At 37.4% G+C, this 26,867-nt stretch overlaps 1 protein-coding gene across 4 annotated transcripts in view; it reads right to left on the bottom strand.

Annotated features, from left to right (window-relative positions):
- Positions 1-7,557: 7,557 nt before the first annotated feature.
- The window catches only part of Nyap2 (neuronal tyrosine-phosphorylated phosphoinositide-3-kinase adaptor 2), a 271,105-nt gene continuing 251,795 nt past the window's right edge, over positions 7,558-26,867 (bottom strand). For all 4 annotated transcript variants that reach the window (XM_060368703.1, XM_060368706.1, XM_060368705.1 and 1 more), the window contains exon 8: positions 7,558-12,829. In XM_060368703.1, the coding sequence (XP_060224686.1) occupies positions 12,602-12,829 (228 nt within the window). In that variant the 3' untranslated portion in view covers positions 7,558-12,601. The remainder of the gene's footprint in view (positions 12,830-26,867) is intronic.

The following is a 26,867-nucleotide window of genomic DNA, read 5'->3' as shown; positions in this document are numbered from 1 at the left end:
ATTCATCGATTTCATCATTTTCTTGCGCTTCTGCCTTTATCTAGATACCTTTTCCCCGGAGTGCACAGTCCTATGTGCAGGCCACCACTGATGCTCTCATAGACCACTGATTCTAGTTCTGTTTTGGATATTGCCTGTCACAGTGTTTAAAGATAGGAACCTACTTTTGTCTGGTGCAACCTCTCAAATTCTGAGATCTTTAAACTGCTGAAATCTGTGTGTTTGGGAGCACTTATAGGTGAGAAGTAGAATTGAGCTGGGCATACTGGCCCATGTTCATAATCCTTGCACTTTGGGGAATTAAAGAAGAAGGATTACTGTGAGTTACAGATCAATATGGACTATATTGCCTCACCCCTAAAGAAAAAAAAAACCTCTGTCACCACAAAAATGATACAAGGTTACCTGATTTCTGTAACAAAGTGGGATACTATGTAACCTGTGTAATGAAAGGAATATCACAGGCCAGAAGAATTAAAGGGTAAGGGTAATTTAGAGTCACTCAGAAAAGGAATATCATAGAAAAAATTATAGGGTCCTCAGGCAAGCAGACTATTTAAGATTTATAGTTAGTCATATCTAAGGATTTCTAGATTGTTCCTAGTGGTGTGTATCCCAATCTTAAGAGTCTTTTTATCATAGGAGGAAATGTAGGTATTTACCTAGTACACCAAAGAAGCAGTCTGAGAGCCTCTATGATCCCTGACAAATCCCCGAGAATGAGGAGAGTTGGCAAAAAAAAAAAAAAAATACTCTTGTGGAAGAGACAATTAATTTTTTTCAGCTATTTGAACACTGGTTAGCTCTACCACATCTGTGTTTTGTTTGTCACACTTTATGATTCTTAAGATGTGATAAGGTAGATTGACTTGGTAACACACATTTTAAACCCTACTTGACTCATACCTATTACGCAAACTCTAAGAGGAGAAGGGTGTCTATCTTCTGCTAAGGCTCTTACACCCATCACTGACATCTTCATGAGTTACAAGCATAATTAGTCATTAAGGGAATGCATGCGCATATACTAATAATCATGCCTAGTTGTTTTACTCTTACGCTGTCTGTCATTATTGATGAATCTCTTGCAGATTTCTAGTGTATCTTTATTCTTTAAATTTCATGCATCAATCAAACTACTTTGATTGATTTTGATAACTATGTAAAGATTCAATACATATATAGGGGGCACCATAGAAAAATAAGTTCCTACATGCTATACACATCCATACACTAATCTTGAGCTACAAATGACAAAGTATCATAAAGGTTTCACATAGAATTTGTTTTTCTAATGAAGGGGGGTCTAGGCACCACAACCTCAAGAGCTATGTAACTCAATTCGAGTGTAGATTTTAAATGCACACTGATATCGTTTAGTTTAGTATATAGGAGAATTTTGGTGAATGAACTTTATGTCACTAGTATAGTGACTAGGTAGTATATTTATGTGCAGAGAAACTGGTAGTGTAAGCCTTAAAACAAACAATCCTGTCTCAAATGTCCAGAACTTGCCATACAGCATGTAAGAAAAACCCCTAAAGAAGAAACCATTATATACCCATTATAAGGCTTATCACATTAGGGTGGAGATTCCTGTATGATACTGGGGAGGGAATAGGAACTATTGAGAAACGCACATCAACTCTAATTGTGGGAACCTGGCAAAATCCTAATACTATCATCAGTATTAAGATTATGTGATGCTAATTACTAAGTAATATTTACAGTACTTTCAAATATAAACGTGTTCTCGTGGAACACAGGCAAACTTCAAATGGCCAATCACAAGAAACTAATTTTATAATAATCTTTCTTTCAATAGCCCTCTCTGCTATGAACTTCTGTGTGTAATTTGGATGGAAAGAGATAAGAAAGCATGGCCCTTACACTTAACACGGTGTGGTGTGTGAAGTGTCATTTCTAGGATAAACCATATAATTTAGAATATATCGTACGGAGTGAGTCTATGATTGGCTTTCTCGACACCACCTGTATGCTATCCTTTCTTGGCAACCAGTGGGTATAGAAGTAAAAAAGGGGGAAGAAAGAAGAAATAATTTCTGGTTCTTACTCCAAGCTTATGATAAATTCAGAATCTTTGAGGGTGGAACTCAGAAGTCAGCCTTGGAAAGCAAATCTACCAAAGTGAATGTAATGTTTTTGTCACCACACACCAAGATAAAATATCCCAATCTTGGCTGCAAATGCAAATCATCAGGATAGCTTGCTGAAGCAGGTTCATCTTCCTCAACCCACAGACCACCGGGAAAGAGCTAGGGTTTGCATCTCCAGCAACGTCTAGGATCTTGCTGCGTTACCTGTGCCTGATTTTTCATCTGGATACTGGTGTTCTTGAGGATGGCTTCCAAGATCTCCTGAAACATAGTCAGAGAAGCCAGATGCCTGGCATGGCTGCTCAGATGAGCAGTCTGTGGACTAAAGTATCAGAGTGTTCTAGAATTTAGGGAGAGAGGTTAAATCTCAGACTCCTTGATTCCAGTCCTTCTGTAAAGAAGATCTCGGTGTAATAAGAATGTGCAATGAAGTTGAGAATATCTCTTCTTATTCTCAGACATGTTAGAATCACCAGTGAGATTTTATTTTTTTAAACTATATATGTACTTACCTCAGGATGCCTCCTTTAAAGTCTTTTTGCTCCTCAGTTTTATTTTTTTTACTTATATTTTTCTTTATTTCTCACATCCTACCTCAAAACAGATTCTAAATATCACTTACTGAGCTTTTTTAAAATTCTTTATTTATTACACTTTATTCACTTTGTATCCCCCCCTGTGGTTCCCTTCCTCCTCCTGTCCCAATCCCTCCCTTCCTCCACCCTCTGCATGCATGCTCCTCCCCAAGTCCACTGATAGGGGAGGTCTTCTTTTCCTTCCTTCTCATCCTAGTCAAGTAGGTCTCATCAGGAGTGGCTGCATTGTCTTCTTCTGTGGCCTGGTAATGCTGCTTCCCCCTCAGGGGGAGGTAATTAAAGAGCAGGCCACTGAGTTTGTGTCAGACAGTCTCTGTTCCTATTACAATGGAACCCACTTGGATACTAAACTGCCATGGAATACATCTGTGTAGGGGTCTTAGGTTTTCTCCATGCATGGTACTTGGTTGGAGTATCAGTCTCAAGAAAGACCCCTGTGCTAAGATTTTTTGGTTCTGTTGCTCTACTTGTGGATTTCCTGTCCTCTCCAGATCTTACTGTTTCCCACTTCTTTCATAAGATTCCCTGCACTCTGCCCAAAGGTTGCCCATAAGTCTCAGCATCTGCTTTGATAGTCTGCAGGGCAGAGCCTTTCAGAGATCCTCTGTGTCAGGCTCCTGACTTGTTCCCTCTTTTCTCCTTCTTCTGATGTCCATCCTCTTTGCCTTTCTGGATAGGAATTTGAGCATTTTAACAAGAGTCTTCCTTCTTGATTAGTTTCTTTAGGTGTAAAGATTTTAGTAGGTTTATCCTACATTATATGTCTATATGAGTGAGTATATACCGTGTGCATCTTTCTGCTTCTGGGATAGCTCATTCAGGATGATCTTTTCCAGATCCCACCTGCAAATTTCATGATTTCCTTGTTTTTCATTGCTGAGTAATATTCCATTGTGTAGATATACCACAATTTGTGCATCCATTCCTCCACTGAGGGGCATCTGGGCTGTTTCCAGCTTCTGGCTATTACAAATAAGGCTGCTACAAACATGGTTGAGCAAATGTCCTTCTTGTGTACTTGAGACTCTTTCGGGTATACGCCTAGGAGTGATACAGCTGGATCCCGAGGAAGCGCTTTAAACTTTTTGAAAAATTTCTACAGTGTATTTTGATCACATTCCAACCCCACTTATTTCTATATCCATCTCCTTTTCCCAACACACCTGACTTTGTGCCCTCTTTTATTTCCTCACCAATTTTAATTTGTGGTACCCATATATTCTTGGGTGTGTGACCTTTACTGGGGGGAATTTTTGACCTAGCCATGGTAACACTCTCAAAGAAATCTGGCTCTCCCTTTCCCAGCAGCTTACAATTGCCAGTGGCTTCTCAGTTAGGAATGGGTTTTGTGCCCACGGCCCCTCTCCATGCTGAGGTTTTGTCGGACTTAAGCTTGCACATGATTTGTGCATACTATTGTGAGTTTGCACGTACAACCTCCTTCCTTTGTCTTGAAAGGAAGTTTCTTTGTAGTCAGCCAGTGCCTATTCTTACTCTTGTGATGTGGCTACTTTCTCTTCCTCAATGATCCCTGGGACCTCTAGTGAGGAGATGTGATGTCATATACATGCTGCACTTACGGCTGAGCATTCTGAAGTTTCTTATTCTCCACATCTTACAAAGTAGCCCTCTTGAGATCGAGTGTCGTTTTGTTTTGGTCAACTTGTCACAAGCTAGAATTATCAACTAAGGAGGAAACATAATTCAAAAAATGTCTTCATAACACAGGCACATAGATAACCCTATAGAGCATTTTCTTAATCAGTGGTTCATGTGGGAAGGACCAACCATTGTACGTGGTTTCATCCCTGGGCACACTGTATTGGTTATACAAGAAAGCGTGCTCAACAATCCAGGAGGAGCAAGACAATAAGTAGTTTTCCTCCATGGCTTCTGCTTCAGTTCCTGCATCTAGGTTCATGTTTTGAGTTCTTATTCTGACATCCTTTCAGTGATAGAATGTGACCTGAGATTTGTAAACTTTCAGTTATCTGTTATCACAGAAATAGAAACCGTAAATAAGACAGAAATCATTATCAGAATTAGGGTATTATTGTGACAGACCTGGCCATTTGGGGGTGTGGTCTAGAAAAGCCATTGAGCATTCAGAGATTAATGATTTATTATTGTAGGAACTTAGAAGATAATATTGGTAGAAGTGCATCCAATGGAAGACTGGCTTCTGAAGTTTCAGATGGAAAATTGGAAGTCTCTTAAAGTCTCTCTTGGACCCATTCAGTATTTTGAATTAATAACTTGTGGTTCTGGTTATCTGTGGCTGAAGATTTGGCTCTGATTCATAAGATCCCAGAACCACTGAAGTAGTTTGCTTTGCTGAGACAAGTGGTACAGCTAAAGAAACAGCTGTGATTAAAAAGAGACCAGTGTCATTGAAGAAGAAAAATAGGAAGTGTTTCCTCAGGGTCAGCAATCAGAAACTGTAGTCCAATGGGTCAGAGCTGTACTTTGTACTGTCAGACAAACTTGGTCATATGTAAGATTCACCCAGTGGTTCTGGATTTGAAGGCATAGTGATTATGGAGAACAGCTGAGGCTTGGCACTGTGAGAAGCCAGAAGGCTGATTAACAGCAGAGACACCAGTATTTGTGCGCTGAGAGTACCCTGGCAGAACCACGAAGGACAGCAGCAGTTGTAGAGTGGACCTGTCTAAACCCCTTGGAATTAAGGATTCTGAGTGTGTCTCGGAACTATGACACTGATACCACACTTTCGGAGCTTGGGTTTGCTTTGATTTCATTGTGACTGTGCCCTGCTTTCTTCCTCTCAGTAAGAAATAATCAACTTGTCTTTTGTCTGTTGATTTCACAGAAGAGGCTGTCGAAAATTTAGTGAGATTTTAAATGTTTTTAAAAAGGCTAAATTTTACTGTGGTGTTTTTTTTTAAGTTTGGAATATGTTTTATATTGGTATTTTGATATTAGTATGAGATCTTGGGGATGACTAAGATATGAACATTTTTATTAGGTAGTGATGTGTGTGCGTGTGTGTATGTGTGTGTGTGTGTGTGTGTGTGACAGAGAGAGAATTGTCCTATTTAGTCAACTTGAAACAAGCTAGAATTTTCTGAGACGAGGAAACCACAACTGATGAAATGCCTCACTAAGAGTGGTCTATAGGCAAACTGTGGGTATTTTATAGTGATTGATTTTGTGTAGCTAGCCCACTGTGGGTGGTGCCATTTTTGGGAAGTTGGTCTTGGGCTGGAGAAGAAAGCAGGTTGAGCAAGCCATGAGGAACAAGCCAGTAAGCAGCACTCCTCCGTTGCCCATGCTTTTGTTCTTGCTTCTATGTTTCTGTCTTAATTCCTGCAGTGACTTTTCTTAGTGGTGGTCTGTGACCTGAGGGGCAGAAGAACAAACCCTTTCTTTCTCAAGTTGATTTTGATAATAAAAGATAGATACCACATAGTACCAGAAACGCTAACCAGGCAAGTGTCTTGATTTTCTGTACAGCAAAATTTGAAAACCACTTCTCTAAACAACATAGCTCTATGCTACATGGTTTGCTCTAAATTCTCCTATTCTAATCTCATGTTCTGTCACAGGCCCGTGTTTGTGAATATACGTGCACGTTAATAAATATGCCTTGACAAGGAATCACCACAAGGGAATGGAAATTGATTACCAATCACTCACCTGTTACTGTTAACATAATTCTATTAAGGTTTGAGTTCACAAAGCAGGGAATAACTATTAAAGGAACTTAGGATGATGAAAGTGATCATTGATTTAAATTAGAGAGTATTTATCATAGACTAAGATGGATACAAGCTTGAAGGGTTGATGGAGGGATGATGGTATTTGTTACACCAAGAGAGAGAGTATCACACTGGACATTTCAATACCTGCAGGAGCTGAGATAAACAGTGGCAGTAAATTAGATTCATTTTAAGACATTATCATGGGCAGGAGGTGAAATCCTCCAATAGGTAAGAGTGTTGTTGCTCTTGCAAAGGACGCACAAGGCCACAACAACCATCTGCATCCCCTGTTCCAGGGGTCCAGTGACTTCTTTTGACACAAAGGGCACCAAGAAAACAGGTGTTTCACAGACATACATGTAGGCAAAACATCCATGCATATAAAATAAATAAGTCTTGACAAGGAAACGTTTACTGAGTAATTATGAAATTATAATCAATTAAATTCACATTAATTATGAGTATTATGTAAGTGGTTGATGAAGAAGATGTTAGAGACCATGAAAGGATACTACATACATTTTATATGATCACCAAGCCCCAAAGCCATGTTCCAGATACTCAGAAATATTTTACTTATTGACATTCTGACAACAGTACAACAGTAAACACTGACTCATTATTTCATTCAGATTATTTCTAAACAATCCAGAAGAATGATCAGTGTAAAAATTTGGTTTAATGCCATCTTGATAAATATCTTATCTGAAAGTATAGGCTTAGGGTTGTTGCATTTTGTACTTTGAAGCTCTAGCATTAAATTGGACTGGTTTTAGGTGGAGATGGAATAAAATAAAATGTCGAAGTGCCTTTTGTAACCTATCATCTAGAGACAGAAACTAAATCATGATTAAGGACAACAGTGGCTGCATGGCTAAAAAATTGTGGATTTTAGTACTTACCATGCTTTTCTTCCACATTTAGTACACTCTCACAAACAAATTTAAAAGTTGGAAGGTGTGCTTTTCTTGAATCTTTTGAACACGAACGTTTATTATATAAATTAAATGACACCGTGACATTCTGATACATGTATAGAAAGAGTATGTATAACTTACATTCAACCTTATGGCCCATTCAACCTTGCCCCTTGATGAATAATTATAAGAAATAACAGCCATCTAATTTAAACTATTGCTTTTATTATAATTACACGGGAGCACAAATAAATAAGCACAAAATATCATAAAATATTGTCAATGCACTAGAGAAATCAATTCGTTTTCAAACAACATCTGGTTACTTCAGTGGTATCAAAGTACATATATAATTACATATTACCTAAAAAAATCAGGTACAAAAATCAAGAGACATTAAAACATCAGTGTTTATATTATTATGTATATAGAAATGCCTAGGAATACATGAATAGAGAAATCTGTTATCTAATGCTTATTTGCACAAATATTCAGGCACATACCTGACATTGCTAATGAGTTATGAAAATGCAACATGACATTCAGATTTTTAGATATGGTAAACATATTAATGTTGGAATGGATGTTAAATGGTTTTAGTTAAAAACCCTGTCTTTTAAAAATGTAGTGTCATTACCCACTAAAAAACAGATTAGTTTATATCATCTTTATAGCTATTTGTTTCAAATGTTTGAAAAGTCGAGAAGGTAAACATACAATTGCTAAATACGTAAACACGCTTTTAGTGCAAGATGACCAAAGTGTGACTGTACTGTGCTTTGACTCTCTTTCTAATCACAGTGCACTTGACACACATTGCTACACTCTAAATGCTAAGCCCAAACTAAAGAAGTGCATACTAAACATTGTCATATATATTATATACAGTATGTATTCTGTATCTGAGTGTGTACATGGTTAAATATAAATGCTTTTAGGGCGGGCAAACCCAGTTATATTTGGGAACAAGTGAATACTTTGAAGGATTATTCATATATTTTTACTTGAGATAAATTCAGCCATATTTTATTTTTTTCCCTTAAATCTGAAGCTTCATAACAATTAAAGAAAATGCAATGACACATGTTTCCAGGTTTTACACATTTTGCTTCAATAAAATTGACCCAAATATGAGAGGGCTTTAAACCTTCCAAACCCCAAGCCACAATGTTTACATTTAACTTGATAAACAGTGTTATCCTTTACTGATTTACACAGCAGTACATCTTGTAATGTACAGGGAGGAGCTTACACACACACGTATGCTATAGACATAAATTTAGTATATTCTCATCTTTTATTTTGACTGTACACTTGATCAGAACACAACAAGTATGTTGCATAAAAGCACTTAAAAACTGCCAAACACGTGAAGTTGTGTATTCTATTGAAAACAAGTGGGTTTTTTTTTCTTTTGAAAATATTAATGATTGCATAATTGAGGTCCTTAATTGTAAAGACCACATCTATTTCAATGTTAAATTCTAAATACTTTTGAAACTGTATATTTAAATTATACAACACAATTATAAAAAACAATGGATTGCTGTCAAATTATCCACATTGTGCAATTCGCTAGTTATTATTCCAAGTCTGGAGCATGCTTTAAGTATCCCTATGCACTGAATGTATCATTTCTCTTTTGATTGCTTTTAACTTTAGAATACAATGCATGGGGATATGATAGTCTATCTTATCTACATTCCCTTTCATGTGAGACTTATAACTCACACCAAATTTCTTACTCTATAAACTGTAGGGATATTTGCCTGAAGTTCAACTGGAATCATGATCAATTCACCAGATCTACATTGGAAATCTGACTGAGTTTAACATGTAAGTGACATAAAAATTGTATATGTAGGTGCATTGCTCTTGTGTCTTTATTAAAACAGTAACTAGCTGGGGCTGTTCATGTGTCTTCACTTTCTATTTAATGTGTTCAAAAAAGAATCAAACCAAATTCTGTGTGCAGACAAGACTACTCCTAAGTCTGTATCTATATTTTCTAAGAGCATTCAAATAGGATCTTGCCTCTTGTTAGCAGTTCAAAACTGCAACTATTTTGAAAGGTGATCTTCTGTCCAAAGAATTATTTTGTATTCAAAGTGGTATGCTTTAAATAACACATTTTAAAGTAACACATTTTAAGCTCTTGATATTTGCTTTTATTTCTCAGTTATTATGTGGTTGAAAATTTACCCCTACTTGCACAAATACATCACTTTTTATCTCAAACTTGCTTCAATAGCGTACAGAGGGAGATATTGGCAGTGTCTCTGTAAAGTGTGATTTCTCACGTAGCACTGGCTTCTGTGATGAGGAAAACACAGTATTTTACTCTTTTCTTCCATCATTTTGAAGGAAATTTGTGACTTCTCTACGAGGAAGTATCTCACACATAAAAGCGTCTTACTGACAGCCAATAACATTCTGTTTCTACAACATTTGCTGTGAAGAGACTATTTGTCATGAGTTCTCTTGGCCTGATAACCATGCTTTATATGATTTGTTCTTTGGCACTGCTAGAAATATGAGCTTTATCATGTCATCATGTGCTGGCTGCAGGTTATCTTCCGACCAGATTCATACGGTGAAGTGCCCTGATTTATTTCCACCAGAGAGTCAGTATGATTTTTGTCTATGTAATAATGACTCTTGTCTCACAACAAAGAGAAACTCTGTACAAAGAGGGACTTGACTATAGAATATCTAATTGTCCACTGTGGCAATTAGATATTATATAGGCACCAAGTAACAGATCTGGAGTCAAATCCAAGTGAAGCCATTTCCCCAAATATTTCAGCTCTTTCTCGTGTAGAGAGAGTCTTAGAGAAATATGTGGAAATGGTTGTCTAAGTTCAAATTGTCAAAAAATCCAACTCCTCTGAAAAATAACACATTTGTGAAAGGAGTGTGTTATGAGCTTGACAGAACACACATGAATGGCTGATCCAACATAAATCATGTTAATACCTCTGTTTCTTTATGCACAGGGGACCAACATTAACAATTATCTTCCATCTAATTCAGAGTGATATGCTTAAGATCAGCATGTGACAAACACACCTAGGAATATGTTGCCTACACTTAAATGTCAAGAGAGGGCTCATTCTAGCTTTACCACAAAAGCTAGAAAACACGAGCACTAAGATCATAGAGATGCTGTCAAATGATACCTTGCATTCGATTGGCTTGAATAGATGAGGTCACAGTAACTCAAATCCAGATAACAACTTGGGTCATAAACACATTTGATTTCAATTATAATTTTAACTTAAACCATTTCCATCACTCTTAGATCTGCGCTGTATTGGCTGTTAGGCTTGAAGTACAAATCTATATAGCTGATGAAGCACAGCAACCCTATTCATTTAAGCCACTTAAGTTCTCTCTGTGGTTTCCTATATTTGTTATTCTGTCTTTGTCAACTTCTTACTTGTACAAGCAGAACTTACTACTTCAGTAAGCATTTTATATATACAGTTCTCCCACTGATTGTTCACATACACACACACTCACACACACACACACACAACACATGCTCCCACTTACCGTTTTTCTTATTCTTTCAGAATTATAATTGGACATCAAAATATACATTAATTATAAAATATTAAAAAATTATGTTTTAACATTTCAAACTCTCTTCAAGGAACTATTACTGATAAAGGATTGCTAGATATTTTTATCAATATAGATTACAAAAATTCCTTAACTTCTGTTATATTTGGTTTTATTGAGCAGCATGGAGCTATTGCTGTCAAAACCCTTACAAGAAAAACTGCTATGATAACTTCAAACACACTTTTTCCTCTCAGAAATATAATACTAAATTGATTGTTACTGAAGAACCACATACTGTCAATTTTAGGAAGCATAAATAGTAATTTAAATATACAAAATATATGTGATAGTTTCATTCTTCTTTATCCGTGGCAATATTTATCTTCAACTAACAAGTTACTTTTAAAAGATATATACCATTTTTATTAAATTAAGTTTCTTAACTTAAATTTTACCACCACATAAAGTTGACTCCAACTTATCCTTTATCCCCTGTGTTTCCTGTCTCTCTCTTAAATCAAAGTAAATTAACAAAGTGGTCATAATTCTTTGGTCATGGTATCATAATCAGTAAGAACAGGTACAGTAGTTATACACAGAAGATTATGACCCAAAATATAATAACCAGCTTAAAAAGATTGGCAAGAAATACTTTTTTCATGAATGTACTTATTTTTTTGAAGAAGGTTGGCATGGAGTATACTAAAATATGCAAATTGGTATGATGGAGTATACTAAAATATGCAAATTGGTATGGTTGAATGTTTACCTCTCTGTTTCTTGTAGAAAATCGTGCCTGTGGAATGTTACTTAAAAATATCATGTCTATGTCTCTGCTTCCACTTTCTTGAAAACAGCTGTGCTCTTAAGGTTTTAATTATTTGTCATTTCCAATGTCACAGTGAACCCTGGTCTCCTCCAATCAGATTAATGCTGCAAGGACATACATTTCTAAAAGTCGTTTCTGAAGGAAAGTTTGCTGCTGAAATGTCCCAATATATCCTCCTACCTTTCTGTGTAGTCTAGCTAATGCTAAGTGTATTGCCAGGATATGAAAGAAATCCTTATGATGTCACTTTAGTAAAGACTGTCAGTGTCAGTGTAATGGGCACATTCAGACTGATGTTATACTTCCATTCAGTTTCCAGTCAAGCCCTTACGAATGCAGAAAGCAGAGAAGCTTTACAAATGCGATGTTCACCTTATGCATTGGCTAGCACCAAATCACATGTTATGTGTTTGAATAGGACTTGTACCTGTGAGTTCTTCTATAGGAGCCAAATGTGGGCAGAAGGATGAAGACATTTTAAATGCAAAAATCAATAAGAAAAGGCATCCAGGGGTTACTTATAAAAGAGATAACAAACCAGTTCATACCAAATTATATCATCTAGTAAACTTTTCTGATACTTCTGCAACTTAAATATGTATAATGAATATTATTTCAGGTGTCACCCATATACTAGCAAAATATTTACAATTTAATATATTCTGGATTCAAAAGAATCCGGGATAAGTAAGTGTGTCTTAACTGCAAGGACCAATACATTTTATCTTGTGCTTGCCACAGTACACACAGCTTCCTGTGGTATCCGAATCAACAAAGAATATATGTAACAATCATCACAAGACCAAGGTCGACCTCTCTTCTGTTAAGTGATGGAGCTCATGCCGGTACACACTCATATGGCAGTATCCCAGAATACCGTTGGCTGTTTGGAATACGGTGGAGGGCTGTACTTCTTGGCTCCCGCATTCTTCTTCCAGCTGGGTAGGATTGGCATGCTATCCTGTTTGCAAAGGCCCTTTTCCGTTTTCTGTCTAGCCTTTATTTCTTTGCACAAGCAACGCTTTTTCTCAATCATCTCAAGCATTGTATGGTCTCCATGAAACCACTGCATGCATGCCACCTAGCAAAAAAGAAAGAGTGAATACAGAGGAAAAAGATGGAATGAAAGCATATCTTTTGCACTGTGCTAGAAGCTGTTTAGAAAACTTTCAGCTATTTCTACATCTTTGCTTTTAAGAAATGTTTAAAATGGATTAATAAAATGCAATACTCTAATAAACCAAAAATGAATAAACATTGTACTTAAATCGGTAAACATCATACCATTTAGCAACATTTTGAACTTCCCATAATATTTTTGAAATATTCAATAAGGTCAATGGCATGGCAAAACAGGAAAAGATGCTTATTTCCAAGCCCAGTGATCTGCACTCAATCCCTGGAATGCGAGAAAGCCAACTCGCATTAGCGGTCATCTGACCTTCAAAATCATTGGTTTGTGTTCTCTCTCTGTCTCTCTGTCTCTTTCTCTCACTCTCTCTTCCTCGCTCGCTCACTCACACATACACAGAATAAGGAAATAAATGTTTTTTAAAAGACCACAGTGTGGAAACAAAATAACTTTTATTTTTCTAAACAATTTTCCAAATATTTACCAGTTTTTCTGTTGGTTCCATTGTCTTATTTTTAGCAATATATCCAAATTCAAATATAAGAACTATTTTTCAATGACATGTTTGAAAATTGCTAAGGACAATTTTCATTCTTGAAATATGGTTTAAATACTTGCATTTGTTTCTAAATAGAATTGAGCTCATGTATGTTAAATAATTCCACCCGCTGAAATAACTCAGGGTATGCACTCCAGGTTTGGATAGATGCTCTAATGTTCTTCTGCTGAGTTATTATTTTTCTCCAGTTTTGATACATCAGCAAACACCTAAGAAGGAATCAATGCCCTCTACAATCATGCAGATAAATAAATACTCAAATTAGTTATTAACAAAGAAGGGCCAGTGTGGAGTATAGGTTGAATATTATAGGTTGAATATACACTAATACATACATTGCTAAGCAGTTGAACATTGCCCCCGGAGCATGTGCAATACCATGTCTATTGATAACAATCTTTGGAATAAAATTTGTCATAGAAAGATACTAATGAGATAAGCCCATCATCAACCTAAACACGGAAAGCTGCATTTAATTGTTTAAGCAAATATCCCCCACGACTGAAAGGTTAAAACGAAACAAATGGAGTCACCAAACTTGGCATTATGGCTTTTAGGATGGCATTTCACACAAATCCTTACCTAATTTTAATTCTACGTCTCATAATATTGTAGTGCTTTAATAACTTGATCTATTTCTTCCTTGCAGAAACAACATTCTAAAATAAACACTGTATATTGCCATGGTGTGGTGCATGAAGCTTCATGGAAAAACATTTCCTACCCCAGAAAAGAGAGCTATATATCTGGAGACCATTCAACTCTACATGGTTGGATTATTGCCAACTTAAGGTAAGAGGGCATTGTAAAATACATTTACAAATATACGCAAGCTACAATATAGAATATTCATATGTCAAATCTACAATCAGTCAGCTTTTCTTACTCTTACAATCCAAGAGATCAACGTAAGATGAAATGAATGACTGTATTATAGAGTGCGATTCACGTGGGAAGATGAACCTCCTTCATATTTATAATTTGAATAGAATATGCTTAGGTACATGTTTAAGTTCTCACGTTGAAACAAGGGCTACTGCTGTGGGCACTTAAATATTATAACCCCTCCTTTCAAATGGTTTTAAATAGTTATTATTTTCTCGTGGAGAAATCGATTCTGAACCTTAGTGCCTGCCTTCCCTATTCTTGTGTTGAAATCCTAACCTCTACCTTTATTATCTTATAAATAAGAGGACTTGGGGAGGGGCATGCGTGGAGAAGGGGCAAGGAAGGTGGGATTGGGAGGGGAGGAGGAAGGGGTTTATGGGGTGATACAAAGTGAATAAAGTGTAATTAATAAAAATTAAAAAAAGGAACTTGGCAAGAGGTAGAGGAAGTTAGTTCCTGAATGGAACTGATCTCTTTACAAAAGGCACTTAAGATAGCTTTCTCTCTTTCACCAGGTGAAAACGCAGTGAGAAATAAATAGATACAAGCTAACAGAGGGAACTTCTAGTACCTTCCATGGATGAACCATGATGATGATCTTTCCAACCCTCAGAGCTGTGACAAATACTTCACTTTGTTTATGAATTAGAAAGTTTGTGGAATTTTGTTATATTTTCTTATAGAAACCAAAACACATAAGACATCTGGGAAACTCATCCTTCAGTAGGTGTCCAGAAGTGAAGTGAGTTGCTAGCATGTATCACTGCAGTGATACACCATGATAGTGACCCCTTGGTCTCTGTCCTCCAAGCCCAGGGCTCTTGATCCTGAGGAAAGCATCAGCTAAAGCACCCGAGAGACTGTCTATAAAATACCACAGCAGTACTCCTGCCACTCTGTCAAGGCCACCCAAAATAAGTAAACTACCCTTAGAGACTCTGGCTGTCTAGACAAGGCTGAAGAGACCTCCTGACTAATAAATGCTGTGCATTTTTTGAAGGGTCTAGGAGGTAGGAGGAAAAGACATTAGATAAATGCTAAGGAGAGTGGAATGAAGCGCAGCTTTTGGCTGATTATAATGTATCAATATTGATGCATTAATCGTGTTAAACAAGTGATAGGACAGCAAGTTACAAAGTGTATGGGAGGAAATAAGTATATTATTACGGAGTCCTCAGCATGCTTTTTAGGTTTTCCTTACATCTAAAATTTACAAGAATTTTTTTTTTCAATGCAGTTTATTCAGGAACATTGAACAATCCTCGGACCCCGGGGAAAGCCAGCCCACAGCTTAAATAGCCTCTGGGTAGCCAACCCAGGCGTGCCACGAGGGCAATGCAGATAGGTCCACATACATGGAAACAAGCCAGATCCTCGGCGTAGAGGACAATACAAGAATTTTTTAAAGGAAAAGGACCATCTTTCCAAATTTTAGTTTTAACCTTTCTCCTTTCTGTAAGATCACATTGTAAAATAAGAAAATTTAAATTGTTTGGTTAGAATCTTTCTAGTTGTGACACTGAAAAATAGTATATCTCTGAACTTTCTATATGGATTGTAAACTGGTATATTATCCAAATAAATATACATTTGTATAGTATATGTTTAACATATAACTTCATGTACATAGCATATATATAACTTATACATCAATTAATTGTACATACGTACATTTTTTACATGGCTGTAAGGAACATGGAATGATTCCTTTTCACAAAGAAATGATTTCACATTTTTAATAACCTAGTTACTTTTTTAGGAAATTAAAATTAAGTACTTTCTGAAACAGAATATTTTCCCCCAGAGAGTAAACGAATAACAACACTCTACAATAATAATTCCCTATATTATATATTTGAAATTTACCTAAATGCATAAACTATAAAACTAAAAATGCATTACTGTGCAATAAGCATTTGGAGCATTTAAACATTAAATAAATGAAAAATAAAACAGATATAAGTTATGTTTACTTTAAAGGCTTTACTAACTAGCCTGGAATATGTTATCAAATACTCAGGAGAAAGACTGTAATATTAATGAAGTGCCTTCATGACTTTGTGATTGCGAACTACAGTTAGTCTAAAGACTTGTTAATACTTAGTTCCTGAAACAGTAGACACCCACCTGCTCTCATACAACCACTGAGAAGATATTTTTTAAAATATCCTTTTATTTTTATTTTTTGTTTTTTATTCTTTTTATTATTATCACTTATTACAATTTATTCAATTTGTATCCCACTGTGACTCTCCACTTGTCTCCCCCAATCCCACACTTCCTCCCTCTCTCTTCTCCCCCTGAACCTCTCCCCCAGTCCACTAATAGGGGAGGTCCTCTGCCCCTCCATCTAACCCTAGCATTTTAGGTCTCATCAGGGCTGATTGCATTGTCGTCCTTGGTGGCCTGGCAAGGCTGCACCCTCTCCCAGGGGGAGGTGATCAAAGAGCAGGCCATACAAACAGAAAATGTTTGATAGCGCATGGGAATCATAAAATTAAGATAATAGTATATATATCTCAAGATTGTAGCACATTTATCTGTTGGCCTACCATCTATAAAATGGGGTCATTAAGACAGAGACTTTGTGGCTCACAATTTACAACAAGGCTGTTTGTATAAAAGATCACCCGAAAAAAGAAAAAAACATACAACAAATTGATACAATAATGAATAATCACTGTAGTATGAAGAAAGTTCAAAGGCCAAGAAAATGCCATGCTGGATATATGAAAGTGGAGAGAAAAACGATTAACAAATGAATTGAACATAAGAAAACTAGTGAAATGCCCGCATGTTGCTATTGTTATTACTGGTTACTGGAATCAGAAAAATGTACAGTTGTTCTCTGGTCACACTCTTTCCTAATGATTTCAACCCATTAAATGGTTAGTTGACCCTTAAAATAAGCATGTATGACAGAAGAAGGAAAGGAGACAATGTAAATATTGGTGTTATAAAACGCTTGTGAAACCAAATACACAGCATTGATTCAGGCAGGCTTATGATGGTTTTTAATATAAATTTCACCACCGTCTGATAAACCAGAAATGATAAGAAACAAATCTGAAATCACAGAGAATTTACTTGGGTGGGTGTGTTGGCTGTACATTTTGCTGTCATATTCTTCTAAGGAAAAGTAGAATGTTGCAATCATGAAGTAGCTGGGCTTACACCTAGTAGTAAATCAAAGATCACTACTAGGTGGCCCCGTTCTTTCAGAGTAGCAGCCACCTCCTCTAATGTGTCACTCTGGTGACTCAACCGAAAATCAAGCGTTTACATTGGTGACCTTTCCTTCAATTTTCCTCAGTCATTTGTCATGTCTATTTTCCCAAATATATTTTGGAAAGTAGATAACAAAAAACCCAATAACATAAAACTTGAAATTGACAAGAGCCCCAGTGGGACGGGGTGTAATTTTCTCAACATGTCCATGTATTTATTTTGTAGTTAACAAAACACAGGTCCTTCAAATAGCATCGCATAAAAAAAAATTGTGAATTGGTCTGTGTGTCTTCTACAAAGTAACTTGTGCTTTGCAAAAGTACGGACGTATGCCAACTTCATAGTGTTCTATGCCAGATGTTTGAAAGGTATGGTTAACTTAAACCCTGTGACTCTATAGTTGCTTTGTGAACACTAAACACTTTTCAAAAGATGGAGAGATGGCTCATGGGTTAAGAGCACTTGCAGCTCTTATAGAGAATCCAAGTTCAGTTCTCAGCACACACAGTATGGCTCAGAGTTGCCTGTAACTCCAGTTCTAAGGCACACAACGTTTTCATCTGGCCTCCACAGATGCCATACATACAATGCACACACAGATGTGCGAGCAGACACTTAATAAATAAAATAAATAAATCCTTTCTAAAGTATAAATCCCAGGATAATCAGATGAGTGTGAAATAATGACCTTTTCCTTATTAATTTCTTGAAGGACATAATGAAGCTACTTGAATTGATATCATGAGCATGCAATACCAAAACAAGCAGAAGACTGTTTCAATTCCACTGTCCTCAGGCTGATCAAAAAAACTTGATATGACATCATCAGTGTTGGACATGAGGTATGTTTTGCTTTTGTGCTTGTGTTATTTTAAGAACCAAAGATGAAGGCATTCTAGATTTTATAATTTAATTTTTGTTTTGATGGTATTTTTTTTCTTTCTGAGATAGGATCTCACTGTGTATCACAGGCTGTTCTGGTAGTTGTCATGTATTCTAGACTGGCCTTGCGTTCCTTTCCTCCTTTCTCAGCCTCCCAAATGATGGAATTACAGGCATTTATCACCATGTCTGGTTGCTTTACTTTTTTTTGTATTATTTTGAGGTGCTGGGAATTGAACCTAGGGGTTTTGCGCATACTAATCAAGTGCTTTACTTATTTTTACACTTTTACTACACAATGTGGTTTTAGTGGGATCCCTAACAGCAGGGGCAATGGTGTCATGAGCAGACTTTTGCCTGCTCATGGGACTCCAATCCTCCTGCTGGGCTGTCTCCTTGAGCCTTAATATGAGGGTTTATGCCTCATCTTCCTTATTGCATTGCATCCATTGATACATCTGGGAGGGCTGCTCTTTTCTGAAGGGAAACTGAGGAACAATAGACCTAGGGGAAAGGAGAGGTGTGGGGGAGGACTAGGAGGAGGGGAGAGAGAGGAGGCTGGGTCAGGAAGTATTGTATGAGAAAAGAACAAAGGAAAAGAAAATAAAAGACGTCCCTAAAAGAAACTACAAAAACCTTTAGCATGCCTTTACGTCTTTCCAAACTTTAAAGAGAGAGAGTGAGTGTGTTGTGTGTGTGTGCGTGTGCGTGTAACTCTAATCTCTTTACTGAGTGTTTCTTAATTATCTCCTCATAGTTCTCCCTCTTTTAGCAACAAGTTGACTCAGAAAATACGTTTTATGAAAGAATCATTAGGCAAGTCTGCACCTGAGCCATGAACTGGAATTTGATTGTTAAATAAACATTCCCTGTGTCTAAACGTGGCTTTGATATGTATCTATGTTCACTAACCGAGAACCACACCTTTATTGCAGACTTATTGTACAATATGAAATCATAGCTGCACTGGAATTCTACTCTTCTCTTGTTTGATGTGAATAGGCCCCTTCATATAAAAAGTCAGATCAGTTTCTAGGTACATGCTAGAAATATTGCACTTTAAGTTGTTAAATCTTGTGTTTTGTTGGATTTTTCCATATCTATGCTTGCATCAATTATATACATCTCAAAAATAAAAATAATCAAAAATTATACATTAATGTCTCTCAAATTGGCATTGCGGTTTTAAGCTAACAAATACCGCATTTTTTTACCCTGCTGGTAAAATGAAGAAGGTGTCTAACCTCTCACTTTTTTTATGACGTTCTTTAAACAAAAACAATATCATAAGTCACACACAAGGATGAATGAAGCTGCTTTCAGCTTTCCAAGCTCTCCTAGCACATGCATTCCTTTTTAATAATGACTTTGCTGTTTAAATCAATCCTGTGTGTTTGCTTTTCTGTTTTCCTAGCAGACCGTATAAAATGAATAAGATAAAGAAAATGACGTGATTTTTTTAAATCAGAATTTACTGTCTGGGACTAGTTTTTTAAGTATTCTGTGGCCACATTTCTTTGTGAAGTGAAATGATAAGGCCTCCTGTCTGTTAAAACAATTGAATGTAACAATTTAGTAACAAGTAAATTTATTAAAAAGTAGAGATAATGTATACATTCTTCTATAAATAGAAATGTTTGAGTATGGGGACCTTTTTCTTAATTCTAGTATTCTTAACTTCAAGAGTAAGAGAAGAATACAATAACTGCTCTTAAAATTAGTGAATGGGTGAATAAATATATAGATAATTTATAGTGTTTTCTGGGTGTTTTTAGGAAAGCCGCTTTTGAAGATTTTTTTTATTTTTTATATTAATTACAGTTTATTCACTTTGTATCCCACCTTTAGCCCCCTCCTTCCTTCCCTCCCAATTCCACCCTCCCTCCCTCCTCTCTTCCCATGCTCCTTCCCCAGCCCACTGATAAGGGAGGTCCTTCTCCCCTTCCATATGACATTAGTCTATCAGGTCTCATCAGAACTGGCTGCATTGTCTTCCTCTGTGGCCTGGTAAGGCTGCTCTAGAGAAAGGTTATCAAAGAGCCAGCCACTGAGTTCATGTCAGAGACAGTTGCTGTTCCCCTTACTAGGGAATCCACTTGGAGAGACTGAGCTGTTATGGGCTACATCTGAGCAGGGGTTCTAGGCTATCTAGATTATCTCCATGAATAGTCCTTGGTTGGAGTATCAGTCTCAGAAAAGACCCCTGTGTCCAGTTTTTTTTTTTTTTTTTTTTTTTTTTTTGGTTCTGTTGCTATCCTTGTGGAGCTCCTGTCCCCGCCAGGTCTTAACTATCTCCCCCTTCTTTCATAAGATTCCCTGAACTTTGCCCAAAGTTTGGCTATGAGTTTCAGCATCTGTTTTGATACCCTACTGGGTAGAGTCTTTCAGAACTTTTGAAGATTTTTATTTAATGAAAGATTTCAGTTTACATTGAATCACTTAACAATATCTTTAATTGTACTAGTTGAAAAATGTAATTTTTCTTGGAAGGTCTGTTAGAAACACGGAAATGGGAATAGAATATATTAAAAGACAAGGTCTAGCCTTCCTTCTCTCTCTCTCCATATAGTTGTATACAATGTACAGATAATCATTTGAAGTTCTAGACAGGTAATTGGATACATTTTTTTTGTCTGAGAAATGCAGTCCATTTATGCATGCATTTATGTGTCCACATGTATATTTATACTTATTTTAAAAAATCACAAATGTTTATATTACTGAAACTCCCTTCAGACAATTCAGTTGCCATGTTTTATTAAAAAAAAAAGACAAACAAACATGACTGTAAAAAGGTGGACTATATGAGAAGAAGAAACATCAGCATGAATGAGAGGAAGAGAAGGTAGTGGAGAGAGATAACATTTAAAATACAGCATGTACATGTGTGAAAATGTTGTAATGAACTTTAATCCTGTGTCTGATTAATATATGCTAATGAAAGGAAATATGATAAAAAATAAAGGTATAAAGTACTAGTGAATAACACATTAACTGATGATGCCACTCAAGAAAAAAAATCATAAAACAGGTAAAGTCCGAAATACTGAAATTATTGATTGATGTAATGAGCTCCGAAAATTCTTTAGGGAAACAAGTTGGCAAAACATATGTCCCTTTTATATAGTGACATTGGAGTAAAGGATTATTAAAATCAAGGTAATCGTTCTAGCAACATCAATCATGTAACATAACAATATCAGAAGTTCTTAGTTTCCAGTAACCTGCTTGAGCAGTTAGTGGACACAAATCCTGCACCAATTCCCTAAGGCATAGTAAAAATTATGCTTTAATGCTTTAATGCTGTTTTCGAGTGATAAAATTAAGCTGACAATAATGATATTACAGATGCATCATACACTTAACAGAGGATAGTGTTTGAGCTGTAATTCATGAGACTAAGTGTAGTAGACACTGTGACGGCTCTGCCCTTAGTGTCATACTGCATGTCTCATAGCTGGTCGCGATTAAAGGAACCCACGCCAGCAGTGAACACACAGGGGCACACACATACGGTGTTTACGGTACTTAGGCCCCGCTCAGCCAATGGCATGGGAAATGAAATCAGCCAAGCGCAAGGCTGAAAATTACACAATTTTAATACTGAAAATACCTTGGGGGAGAGGAGAAATTTTATGCTATTTCTTATTATCATACTACCATCCTCTTGGTTATAATCAAGGTCATGAAGATAATTGCAATACGAGGAACTCCTCGTGGGGACAAATCACCACATCAGTACTATGCCTCTTTCACTTTGTTCTAGATTCACAATGGCCCTGTGACCACTTCTTTCTAGGTGAGAAAATACAGTTGAGAAGCTCATAAAGATCCTTTGTCAGCCGGTGGAGCAGCTTCCACACTGGGAGTGAAGAGCCTGCAGATCAGAGCAAGGAGATGTTCCTTCCCCTGACTATGCTCTCTGCCTTGCAGCTCTTCATCCTTGCCTCTGTCCATCAAACTGTGTTTGTTGATGGGTTTTAGTATTCAAAGACTATTGATCCTCGCTCTTCAGTATATCACTGCCAATGGCTGTCTTGTTGGCATTGAAAACTGACTGTACCTGCCACCATATTTTTGAAAACCCTAATGGAAGTATTTTTGTTTCTTCTTTGATAGTCACATTGCAGTTTATTTCTCAACTTCACAGTAGAAAAACAAACAAACAAAAAAAAAATACACCACCACCAAAAACAACAAAACATAGGAATCCTCCAATGCATGTTGATGCTTCTCCAAGAATAACCACAATTATTGCGAGCTGGTAGTGTCATCACTGAATTTCACAAACGTGTTAGCTATTTAGAGTTACAGTAAGAGACAAAGCCCAAGAGAATAGTTTCATAAGGAAAAGGGCCAGAGACTCATTTTATGACGCCATGGAGGAGATGTTAATGGCATTAAATGAGCATGTTACAAACACTTTGCCAGTAAATGTTTTGAGACAGAAGTGAGCGGTGAGAAGACAGGGTGAGAAAAGTTGATGATGGGTACCAAGTTGTGGTGAGAGAGGAACAGATGCTGGCGCGCTGAGCACCTACTAGGAGACTACACATATGTCCGTGCACAGTATGTCCAAAACAGCTAAAAGAGTAGAGTATGTTTGGCCATGAGGAAATGATAATTTAGGAGATATATCTATTTATCCTGATTTAAACTTTATGAAGTTCATGTATATGTTGATTTAGCATACAACACCCTGATAATATGTACAGTACTTGGGCTTAGTTACTGATTAAATTTTTAGTGTAAAGATAAGTTTAAAAATAATAGATTTTCTGTGCCTACAAAGAGGCCTCAATGATTAAGAGCTCTGCCAGCTCTTCTGGAGGGCCCAGTTTGATTCCCAAGACGTACAGGGTGGGTCAGAATGGTCTATAAGTCCAGTCCCAGGGAACCAAAGATATTCTTCTGGCCTCTACCAGCACCAGGGACACACACACACACACACACACACACACACACACATGCGTGCACAAATGCTCAGACACACGGTACATACAATTAAAACACCCTACAAATAAATTAATCTTACGAAGGACAGCTGAATGCTTATTATGACTCTGTTGTCCTATTCCTTGTGACTTCTTAACCTCTCAGAAACAGAGTCAAAGTGTAAACTGAGAAGGGCACATGACTATAGAAGCTTTAATGCCTGCTATCTGGCGAGAGGACATGATCAGCTGTGCAAGAAATGAATCCACTCAACCATGTGGGCAAGCTACACTCAGAGCCTTGCACCTGCTCACAGAGCACACGCAGGTACAGAAAGTGGGTTATACCCTGTTAAGGGCAGAGCACGGGAAGGCCGTCGGAAAACAGCATTACGAGAAAGTCTATTTGTGGTGGCACTTTTACATGTGAAATTAGTCAGTGTTTTGCTTCCTTAGAACCTTTGGAAATGGCCATGTTCAGAATATAGTTTTTCAGTAAAGAAGACACAACAGGATTCTCAAAATTAAGCCTAATGATCACTACCAACTTAATTTCAGCTATTAATTGATTAAACTAATTTTAATAATAAAAAAGCCCTGAGAAATTTGCAGAATTAATTCATATGTTTTTAAATGAATGAGACATTTATCAGAGGAAAACTTTAGAAAGACATTCCCCGAAGGAAAGCACAGTGTTACAAGATAAAATTCAATTACAGGAAATGTATTGATGTTTTCACTAAGTACAATTTCTTAATCACCTACATTAGCATTAATTTAATTGAAAGTTTAACTTCATTATAAAATACTGGCTTTTGGTAATGGATGTAGGCTCGACCCCAGTCATAGGACGGAGAATAAAACCTTGGTGAACAGGCCCTTTATTTAGAGAGTGGTGGTTTATAGACAGGCCAAATACTAATCCTCCAGGAGCGTACTGATAATGACACATGGACCCTGTCAGGCATGCTCACTCTTACAACTTGGAATTGAGCTGGAAGACACAGTATGTTTTTCTCCGCTGAAATGCCCTGCCCATCACAGATAGATATACACAGCCAGTTGAAAGAGAAGCAAGCAGTAGGAATCAGAGGAATCTGCTCTGGGGCCAAATCTGCCATTGTACTGGTCCAATCCTGTGTGAGTCAGGGTGAAAGAACCAGAGAGCCCAAACTATGCAATGTAAGACTGCATCAGGCTTCTGATTTATAATTGAAAAATCTGAGCCCATACAAAAGAACAATAATTAGTGAGGTATGACATATTTGAAAATAAAGAAGGCAGTGAAGGAGAAGGTCAAAGGTGGCAAGGAATACCCACATTTGTGGTTCTCTTGCACATCAGAGCAACCCAGAAGTGATCGGGTGCCATGTTTCTCTGTCTTCCTAAATAGCTAGTCCTTCCCACTCAGCCTAGCCCTGTTGCCAGCTCAGTGCTTGGGCAAAGCATGGCAGCTGTGATTTTTTTTTTCATTTCTTTGGTAGCAAAACTTTTTGTATAGTATAAAATTTTGCATTTTTGAATTTGTCATACTGTGAAATGTAACAACTCTCCATTGCCTGTGAGGAGATGCAGGCACCTGGATCTTTGTGTCTCTGGGAAAGAAATCAGAATGAATACATTGTATTTTGTTCTGTAATTTGAGATGTGAGTGAGACACAGTGACCAGAAGATCAAGATCTTTATGATACCTCAGAATCCAGTACTGGATCCCAAAGTTAGGTAAACCACAGGTGAAATTTCACCTGTACATTAATCAGAAGAGATGATTATTTTCCTTCTAACTAAATTTGTCCAGATATTTATGGATACTTTCTGGGAAGGCACAGGAATAAAAAAATTAAAAAAAATTAACTTTTAATAAATAAAAATTCAGTTCTGAACAACTTATTATAGTACATAACACACAAGCTAAGAGTTCAAAGGGGAGCCACCTTCCTTTCCACCTCTTCTGCTAGCCTCTTGCCTTCCAGCTACTTCCTGTGTTCCTTATTCAGCATCTTAAAAGACATGTTCAGAGCACCTGAGATGAACACATACACACACACACACACACACACACACACACACACCCTGTCTGAGAGGGATGCTGTCTGAGAGAGGGGTACAGACAGGAAACAGCCCCCCTTCACTTCACTCTTAATTGAAAGCCTTTAAGCCTGATTTACAGGATTGAAGACTCTATTTCCTGTTAGCCTACTCTCAGGAAGGTGATTTGATGTGGTTTGCTCACATACAGACGACGGAAGGAACTCGTTATTAAATGGTGATGGTGACTGTTTCTGGCTAATATAAAACGTGCAGGCTACCTTAAACTTATCTCCTCTAAGTAAGTGCTCACAAAAAGCTTCTGTAGTCATGAAAAGCAGATATTGTTTGGGCCTGAAAATGATTGAACTGTTTATGGAGAAAATGAATCTGTCTTTCCAGGCACTGTTGGGAACTACCTCTCGAAGGACTCCCTATGGACAACAATTCCATTCTACTCTAGAAATAAGACACAAATTTTCTGCTCTCTACCTTCCTCTAAAATTGTGGTCCAATGTGAAATCAAAGAGGGGATATATCACAGTAAGCTTTGGTTGGGTATTATTTCAAGAGTGTCCCTGTGCCTTTGTCTAATGTTCATTCCACAGATCAGAGGTCATCTTGGAATTTTCTGTTTCCTATCTCAGTGCCTTTCAGCTGGATGCCTCAGAAAGAGCTTCCAACAGAGGTTTAATGCTTGGAGCATCAATAGGAAGAATGGAACATAGAAAACTCTAATGACACTAGTTTTGTTTGTGAGGTTAGGTGTTTGCCTAGCAATGCCAGGAATCCCATGGCCAATGATATCACATCTACACAATCTACACAAACTTTGTGTTGTGTTGTGCAGGCAATTCAATGGCTCTACGGTCCTGATAATGTCCTCTGTTACTACCTGCATTCTATGACATTACCTGGGCCAGGTGCTCCAGATATAACCCATCTGCACTTCCACCTGCTCTTTTCTCTTGCGCTCTTTCTGTCTTGGTTTATCTCCTGGGGGCCTCTCTCTCTCTCTCTCTCTCTCTCTCTCTCTCTCTCTCTCTCTCTCTCCCCACCTCCATATAATAAATCTCTCTCATTTCTGATCTGCTGTATGTGTCGTTTTAAAATCCATCCTAACATTGGTGCATTGGCCTCGAAGGGCATTCACACCTGGACCCCATACATCTGAGCCATGCTGCCAGAAACAAACGTGTCTTCTCTTCCACCTGTCACTAACTATCGCTCATCCGCATGTGCCCCAAACCTGTACTTTCAACCTACAGCCATTATAATCTGCCCCGATCTTTCACAATCCGTCGCTCTTGCCAGACTTCACTGTTAGGTAAGCAGACCATCCAGCCTAGGGCCCCGCTATATACACGGTTTTAAAGTTACCCTCCACCAAGGCCTCAGGCGGCTGCGAATTGCACTGACTCAGCCCCTGCGACTCACACTTAGGCTCTCCAAGGAAGGAGGGTTTTTA

The sequence above is a fragment of the Meriones unguiculatus genome, chromosome 15 (assembly GCF_030254825.1).
Source record: "Meriones unguiculatus strain TT.TT164.6M chromosome 15, Bangor_MerUng_6.1, whole genome shotgun sequence".
In the NCBI taxonomy this organism is placed as follows: Eukaryota; Metazoa; Chordata; class Mammalia; order Rodentia; family Muridae; genus Meriones; species Meriones unguiculatus.
The sequence above is the reverse complement of the archived record's forward strand: the minus strand, read 5'-3'. Positions and strand labels throughout refer to the sequence as shown.